This window comes from Myotis davidii, unplaced genomic scaffold, assembly GCF_000327345.1.
Source record: "Myotis davidii unplaced genomic scaffold, ASM32734v1 scaffold268, whole genome shotgun sequence".
Classification (NCBI taxonomy): domain Eukaryota; kingdom Metazoa; phylum Chordata; class Mammalia; order Chiroptera; family Vespertilionidae; genus Myotis; species Myotis davidii.
Window position 1 is genome coordinate 2,976,468 of NW_006383015.1, and position 9,072 is coordinate 2,985,539.

Here is a 9,072-nt window from a genome sequence, read left to right on the forward strand (position 1 = left end):
GGTGCCCAAGAGCTGCCCTGACACCTGGAGCCCGAGCGGGGAGTGGCTCATTTCCTGTCTGTGCTCCTCCAGACCTCGAGAGCCCTAAATTACAAATGCAGCTGCCACGAGGGAAGCCTGGATAAGAAGTGGGAGGAACATACAACAAAGATGGTGAGAATTGAGGAAAAGCCTGCCTGGAAGAAGCCACACTAGGAGCAGCCACGCCCCCACCCCCAACTCAACCCAGCCCTGCAGGCTGCCTGCTAGACACTACTGTGAGGCAGGTGTGGAGAGGGCTCCCTGGGCATGTGAGGGGGGTGCACTCCACTACTGCACGCCACTACTGCCCCAACACTGTGCAACCACCCACCTGTGCCACAGCCACTGCTTCCTCGCACCCACACTGTGGCCACAGTCACCAAAGCCTCCTCCTGCACTGTGCTCCTGGACGGTCTTGGGTCAGTCAACCTCCTGCATTCCCTCTCCCTGCTGGCCCGGCCCAATGGCCCTCATCAGGGCAGACCAGTGGACCCCACCCATACATGAATTTGTGCATCGGGCCTCTAATTATTATTTATTTTGTTGTAGAAATGTTAATGTTATTGACTGAAGACTGCTGCACTATACCCTCTGGCAATGTAATATATTGTACCATATATGAACTCCATTTCCTCTGTAAAATTCACAACCCAAGGGCTTCAGATTGGGGATTTGGTATTTTAATAGTTCTTTGTTACTAATCAAAAATAAGGTTGCCCTCTACTTCCTTTTTCTTAGTGTAAGCTTTGCTTTGTATTAATATTATACTCCAAGGAAAAAAAAGAAATGGAAAATTTTGTTCTGTCTTTCCTCTGGAAGAGTTTAAGTAACATTATATTTATCTTTTCTTTAAAGGATTTCTATAACCTTTCAAATTATAAAGTACAATAGTTTCTTGAAAATTCACTTAATTTAAAAGCCCATAAAGTAAAAAGTCAGTTTCATGCTTCTACATTCTCACTTCTACTCTTCTGGTCACTGTTAAATATTTGCTGTGTATTATTCTAGAACTTGCTCTAGTTACATACAAAAATAACAAAAAGTGCTTAAAAAAATAGACTTGGCCTGTGTAGCTCAGTTGGTTGGAGCATAATCCTGTACACTAAGAAGTGGCAGTTTGATTCCTGGTCAGGGCACATAGCCAGGTTGAGGGTTCCATCCGTAGTCTGGACATGTGTAGAGGCAACTGATTGATGTTTCTCTCTCACATTGATGTTTCTCTCTCACGTTGATGTTTCTCTCTCTCCCTTCCTTTCTCTCAAATCAATATTTTTAAAAATTGCACAATTAAAAAAATAAAAATTAATTTATTAGTGAGGTTTAACAGTTTCATATCTTTTAAACGTCTGTAATTTGTGAAAGCTGTGTACTTTTTTGTTGTTTTTATTAACTCAATTTATAAGGATTTAAAGTTCTAAAGAGATTATCTCTTGTCTTTACCTTCTCATTACTACTCCCTATAAGTAACCATTGAATCATTATTGACGTTCTATTGTGTAGCCATTTAGCTCTTTTCCTATGTACAAATTTAATATTTATTTAAAATTATATATCTGTTAACAGTAAAATGTCTATATATATGTGTGTGTGTGTATGTATATATATATATACATATATATATACATATATATTACTTAAAAGGTATGCATTATAGATAGGATACATTATTATATTATGTATAAAATAATGTGTAATCTACTATACACTGCTTGCTTATTTTACACAGCAGTAAAAAATGTCAGTAAGGTATTTTTAAAGGCTGAAATAGGTTTCATTACTTCATTGAAGGTCTATTACATTTTCTCTCACCTTTCCACTCCTAAAATGCAGTGAAAATTTAGGGCATGAATGTGGGACAAAGTACAAGAGCTGGAATTGCCTCCTTTCCCCTAAGTCACATGAAAATTGTGGTGGAAACCACCTTAACAATTGTTCTAACATTCTCAGCCCTTAATATGTTTGCCAACATCATCAATCTCAAATATTATCATTACAATATTGGAATCTCTTTAATTTCTAACTCCTTGATCCCTTGTGAATTTAAGTGAATTGCCATGTATTTACCAGACATTTGGTTTTCTTCTGTGAATTTCCTTTATATGCCCTTCGCTCCTTTTTGTCCTCCCCGTGGAACTGTTTTCCTCTTATTTCAAGGAGCTCTGCGGATATGAGGGATATTAACTAACATGTGTGTCAAACCTTTTCTCCCAAGAACCTCTAAAAGGCATCTGATGCTTGTAAAGCCCTCCCTCTCTCCTACCTGCCCCTCCCTTTATTATATTCTTTCTGGTTGACCTTTTGGCTAGCCTGTTTCCTGCTTTATTTGTTTCACTACTAAACTAGAAGAGAGTCAGGGATATGGAATTAAATATTTGAACAGGGCTTATGACAACTTTAGCTTAGTTAGAAAGGATATGAAAATGCCTGACTTCGTGTGTGTGGAGGATTTTGTGGGTGTTTTCTGTCTATTACAATTTTTTATGAAGTGACTTTTCCTTCAAAACCATGAATAATGACTGAATATATATCCCAGTGAACACATAGAGCTGGCGGACATACTGGCTGATGAAATGTAAAAAATGCAGTTTGTGGTTCTGATGCCCCGATGATCATATATTTTAGGAGTCAAATGTATGATCAGTTACCAAATATTTGAAGTATATATATGATTCTCCAAGGTAGAATGTTTTCGTCAAGCAGATGCTGTGCTAATCTATTTTTTTCATAATATAAAAACAAAAAAGCATGAGGAGTATTCACTAATTCACATGGAAAGGACTGGGACTGAAAGATAGGTCAAAGTAATATTATCTTGGGGACAGAAGAACAGTCTGGGAATGTTATACATTTCAGGAGCCTTTTGGATTACTAGCTCTTGCAGGTGTATAGAGAAGGGAGAAACAAATGTTTAATGATACTGTTAAAAACAATACATTTCTATGTTCCTATGTTAATTCCCCCAATCTCCCCCAAATAAATAATTACTGTCCTCTTGCTCCTCCTGGCTTGTGTTTCCTTAATGTTTCTATTTTATTCTGACCAAATTGAGAGTCTTTATTTGTTGCTAAACTAACTTCAATATAATAGACTATATTTTATGGCATGGCTATATTCACTGACAACCATTGAAAAGCTTGCTTGAGGTAATAAGTTGAAATTTTCCTTTCCCCCCCAAACATCCTATGAGAAAAATGTTACAAGTATATGTAATTAAATCTATTCATAAAATTACATTATGGAGTATAAAGATGGGCTATCATTGTTTATTTAGGGAACATATTACCTTGTAATTTATAATATTTTTAAAAATACTTGCATCCAAAGATAATTGTTACATTTTCATTGGCAACTACTGTTTTCTGGAAAACCATACATGTCCATTTACTTCTTTGTTCTTAAATAATCTGAGAAAAAAGATTTTTATATTAGCTGAATATTGAGTTTTAATATTAGGTGTGGTAGATTCTATTGCTTTAAACTTTCATTTTATATCTTTAATGCCTCTTGCTCTTGGCAAATTATAATTCAGGAAAGCAGAAAAATCTAGTATGCAAAATCTAGTATTTGGCAGCCAAGATAATCAGCTTTTATGCACACTGAAAATTTTCAATATTTATGAAGAATTTTAAAATGTATAAAATATGATAGGACTATTTACAAATTAAGATCTAGTGCCTCTACATTTTTCCACAGGGTTGATTTTTATCTTGTTTTTTACATATAAGGAAATAGTAGTATACTTTAAAAAGAGCTTACATTATAATGAACAAAATAGTCTTGTCATATGGAATGAGACAGTATTATCATGTATTGGAAATTTAGGCAACAATTCTAGATCTATTTTGTCATAGTAAACATCTATTTCCCTTCACCTTTTCTTTACATGGGTGACCTGTTTCTGTTTTCTGGGCTAGGTCTCCAATGAGGGCAAGTAAGACTAGGCTTAGTCTGTTGTCTCAATAAAATACTGGTAACACTGGTGGTCATAGGCATTCTCTAGTGGTCCTTAGGATGCTCCTCTTAGCAATGATTATACTGTACTTTAGGGCACAAGTGACTAATTACTGGAATTTAATAATTATAAAAAGATGTCATAATGTTATAGTACAACAAGAGTTAGTATTTCTGCTAACTCTAATTTAGGCTCATTTCCTTTATTTAAAAAATAAAAAACATTTACTTGGAAATGGTAAGAGAAAACAGAAGTGGTTGTTTTGTAGTGTTTCATGAACTAAAATTTGGAAAACTTTACTAATATTTCTTGTTCTGTCAACATATGCTCTTCAGGAATACTAATGGATTACAAATTGAACTAATAGAACAATTCAAGTTCATTCATTGTTTTTGTACAAAGAGGGTTTCATTTCAAGTCAAATTCACACTCTGGCAAGTAATAGATTAAAATAGGATAATCTTGGCGACAGATTACATATGACTAGTTTGTAGTGGCTGACTTAACATTTGACATGGAAATTAACCCTGGATATATTATAGGCTTTGGTGTGGGGTAGCAGGGAGATATGGCAGATGCATGTGTAAAAACTCTATTTTAAATGCATGGTCTTGTATGGTTTAATTCTGTGAGTATCCTGAGTATGTCCAGACAAGAGATTTTAACTGTAAGCATAATTTCATTTACCCTAAATGTAAAAACAAAGCCAACCAGGGCCACTTAGGGAAGAGAGCATCCTCAAGGATCTATTTAGACAGTTGCTTCTAGAGAGAGAAAAAAAATGTTCAGTCAAAGACTTGTCAATCCTAATTTTAAAGATTGATTAGGTAGCTGATTTTTTTCTTCCTTCTGTCCTTGGAGAAAATGAAAAATAGCAGGTCCCCTTCCACTTTACACTAACCATTCATATACTTTATGACAGTTAGCTTTCCCTTGAGTCTTCTCTTCTCCAGGAAAAATTATGCTAACTCCTTCAGTCTGTCCTCATAGGTCCTATTTTTCAACCATTAAATCATTGTATGGTTCTCCCTGTACCTTTCCCAGTTTCTTCAAAATCCCTTTAAAAATATAAAGTCTTAAGTTTTACATCTTCGCCTATATTACATAGATTAGAATGCCAGAGGAATATTTCTTTCCACATTCTACGTCGAAGAGATGGTTACTCTGACACAGGTCAGTTGGATGATAGGGAAAAGGAGAAAAAGAGAAGCCAGGTGAGCAGTTTAATATTCAACTCATTGGCTTTATAGGATCAGAAAGAGTAAAAACTGGGCCTGATAAAATGTCATAGGATTCTTCGTAAGCCCTTTGCAAAGATACTAAAACATAAAATTACTATAAAATCAATCAGGCTGCTTTTGAGTTTAACTAAATAACTGCTTTAACTAAATAACCTGATACTCCTCTTTAATACTTATAATTCTGCAAAGTAAAACATTAGTATGTGAACTAACATCATGCCAAATTCAGGTCCCCAAAAATTATAATGGAGGATGATGAGCCCTGTTAACTCAAGAGAGGGCGTGGGGATTCAACATTAGAGTGACCTCACCTTAATTAAGAGCTAGAACCACTTTTTCAAGTAGATATTAATGCCAAGAGGGGACATTGGTGGAGTGTTACCCAGCAAAGGTTTATTATTAGGTAGCACATGCCCAGTAAGAAGAGCATGATATTGGCTTAGCTGACATGCTGTTCCGGGTTCATGGCCTGGCATTTTCTTCTCTGTAGCATCACCTTGATTTTGGGTAATGCTGTAGCAATTTCTACCTTTCCATTGCATGGGGGCCAAAAAGATCTTATAAACCAAGTTCCCCTCTATAACAGTTACTATGAGAGCAAGAGTCCATGGTAATAAAATCCTAGAATAAAAGCCCTCGAGTTTCTAGTGTTTTCTGACTTCAACTTAGGTGCATTAAGAATTGAATTCTGTATTTATTTGATAATGTTAAACCTAAAGTCTTATCTATACCAAAAGCAAAATACCTGGCATTTATCCTCTCCACTCTGGGTTATGCACTAGGAACTAGGCAAACCGCTTCATAGCCTCCACGAGAGAGAAATTCAGTCACTACAGAAAGACGGGACTTATCCTTTCCAATATCCTCCTTATCAATCAACAATAAATAATAGGCATCACAACAAAGTTGGCTTATAAAAGCTTCAGTTCCCCCAGTTGAATGCTTCATGATTCACCCGTTGCTGGTTTATTTTCACTTTAGGGTGGGATAAAAATATAAATTGGCCAGGCCCATGTTGAAAAGCCAGAGGCCGACCTGAGAGGGCTCTTGCATTGAATGGTGTGCAGAGGTGCAATATTTGTATCTGGCACTAACCCCTCTTTGAAAGCTAATGCAGTATGGTCTTACCATTTTTGCAGACAGGACAACATTGCTCTGGTTCATAGACTGGGTTGACACACTCAGGAACTGCGCAGTCTGCTACAACACAGTGAACTTCATTGCTGGGCTCACAGCGACACCATTCACATGGAGAGGGCTAGGAACAAATCTAAAATTAGCCCCTTTTCTCCTATAACTTAATGCTTGCACATTCATATGCTGTCAGAAGACAAAACATTAGTGTTTATATTGGCTTTACTGTATTAACTCCATTACCATGTGTATGATCATTCTTCCCCAATGGAAGGCAACCTAGACGTCCAAGCCACGGTAAGTTGTCATGTGCATCTTAGGTTGCCAGGAGCAACTGGGCATTCATGTATGACTTTCCTGCCTGTGCTCCTACTTCCCAAAGACCATTTTGGACAACTAATATGCCACCTCCTGGTTTTGTTTCCAGATGTGCTGATTGCTCTGCCTTCCTCTCATAAAGAGGAATGAGACTGGGACATGTGAAGTAAGTTTTTGCCATTCATCATTTTTCTTCCTAAAAACAATTACCGAGAAACAAGAACACGGTAAATGGACATTCTTACCTTTTTTATGAACTCTTTTGTTCCCAGCTAGCCTAGACACTAAATGACCTTTTTTTTTTTCCATGTCAATTTTAGAGGAGATTGCATTTGGGATGCAAACATCCAGGCACTGCCTCTTGCAAGATTTAGTGAATACCTCGCATCTTGCCTGCTTACTTTTATGAATGAACTAAAATCCATCGGCTTAAAAAAGCCACTCTTGACTTATAAAGCCACTTTTTAAGAGTCAACGACTCTAAAAATAGAGCTGAAAAATGATTCATGTAGGGGGAAAATAAATTGATTGTAAATTGTAATTGAAAAAGAAAACTAAATCAGAAAGCTATTTTTGTCTTCAAAGTACTTACCGATCGAGAGTGAGTTTGGGGTTTTGTTGCCTGTTAGAAACTGCTTATGCCACAGATAACCTTAAGCAGTGGCCCCTCTATGACTTTCATATTCTTTACAGGTTCTAGCTCTCCTTTCTCATGAAACAGAGGTTCCGAATTCTGGGATGACAACTTGGAGGTCTTAGAAGTTATGCAGGTTTATGTAACTCCAATCAAGCCATTCGTTTCCAGATAATTCTGCCTCCATCTCTAGGCCCCAGTCTCTCCCTTCCAGACTGTGTTAGTTAAAGCCCTCTGCCTTTGTCTCAGTGGCTAGTGCCCATGGCATTGTCTTCTCTTATTTCTTCTGGAACTTGAAAATTTGGGCAATATCAGTGCTCCAGGACTCGGGTAGCCTGGGGGAATGGGGGTGGTGGTGGAAATCTTTCAACTAATTATTTTAAAAGTAAATTTATATTTGCTTTCTGCTTGAAGAATTATTTTAATTTCAAACTTAGTAGGAGCAAGAGACGTATCCACAGAATCTGTGGGAAAGCATTGCTATTTCTTAACATGGTGATAAGTTTGTTAAAGGGCAGAGTTAAGGGCTTTACCAGGTGGTGAGTTGTGTTAGGCATTTCAGGAGAATTTATTAGATTGTCCCTAAAGCTGGGATATTCCTGAAGCTTCTCCACTGAATAATCTCAGTACATGAAGGAAAAGCTTTGAAACCACAGCACACTATCTGATGGAGGAAATGTTTAATGAGGAAACAGTGAGAGAGATGGACAGTCTCGCTGCTATACTGTTCCATTATGATATCTTACCTTCCCACGCAAAATTGTCAGGTGGCTCCCTTTCCTTGATTAACTGCAAAGTAGTGGCTGTGCACAGCCTTCTTAAAGCACAGAGGACTTGGCCCGCATTTCTTGCTACTATGAGAGAAAAAGGAGCCACCGGTATCATCACTTCCATACCCTGACCCTCCTCAGCTGTGACCCTTTCTTGTTGCCGAAGGAGGGGCTGATCTGTGTGACTCCAATGGACTGGTTCTGGAATTAAAAACCTCAAAGACCCCCTACTGTTCCCATGCAAAACGTTTCCCTCAAAGTAACTGTGATCTTTGAGAAAGATCTGTTGGACAACTAGATTCCCAATGAAGACTGATGAAAGTTACCATCCTAATTCAAACAAGAGCAAGGATGCTACTCTGTGTACTCCCCTCTGAGGAGTTTATTTTTCAGTGATTTGTACATTCTTCATGCATCCAGATCCTCAGGAATAACCATTAGCAACTAAATATTTGATTTATACAGTGTAGATATTTCCTGCTAAGAAGGAGATTGCACTAACTAGGGTGGTAAGTGCAGAAAGAGATTGTTATGGAGCCGCAGATTTGAGTTAGTAGAAAGTTGTAGTAGGCTGAGGTTAGGTTGCCGTGCGGCTCACGTTCCTGGAGCTCGGCATCTTCAAGCCTTGGAGGCTGGTAGCTACCCTGGGATCTGGGTAAAGCACCGACAGATACTGGTCCTGCAAAGGCCCTGGGGCGTCTGCCTGACATTGGTGGAGGCTGGATGTGTGTGGACTGGAATCCTGAGAAACATTCTGTATAAGAGCTAAGGCCGCAAGTCTTCCTGGCTAATGTATGCCTGTTTTTTCCCTCCTTCCCTCCCTCCCTCCCTCCCTCCCTTCTTTCCTTCCTTCCTGGCCCACATTTCCATACACACTCTTCCAAGCCCTATTTATATAACCATGTGGCTGGGATATTGAGTGCTACACTGGATTTTATCAATCTTATCTCTTGGAACCTGTGCAGCCTGCAGTCTATTTACCCTGATATTGTATTGTTCACT

The 9,072-nt window shown here is 38.0% G+C and overlaps 1 protein-coding gene across 1 annotated transcript in view; it reads right to left on the bottom strand.

The window, feature by feature from the left end:
* VWC2L (von Willebrand factor C domain containing protein 2-like) overlaps positions 1-9,072 on the bottom strand; it is a 90,064-nt gene that overhangs the window by 57,118 nt on the left and 23,874 nt on the right. The window contains exon 3 of the mRNA XM_015558106.1: positions 6,343-6,472. Coding sequence (XP_015413592.1) covers positions 6,343-6,472 — 130 coding nt within the window. The remainder of the gene's footprint in view (positions 1-6,342; positions 6,473-9,072) is intronic.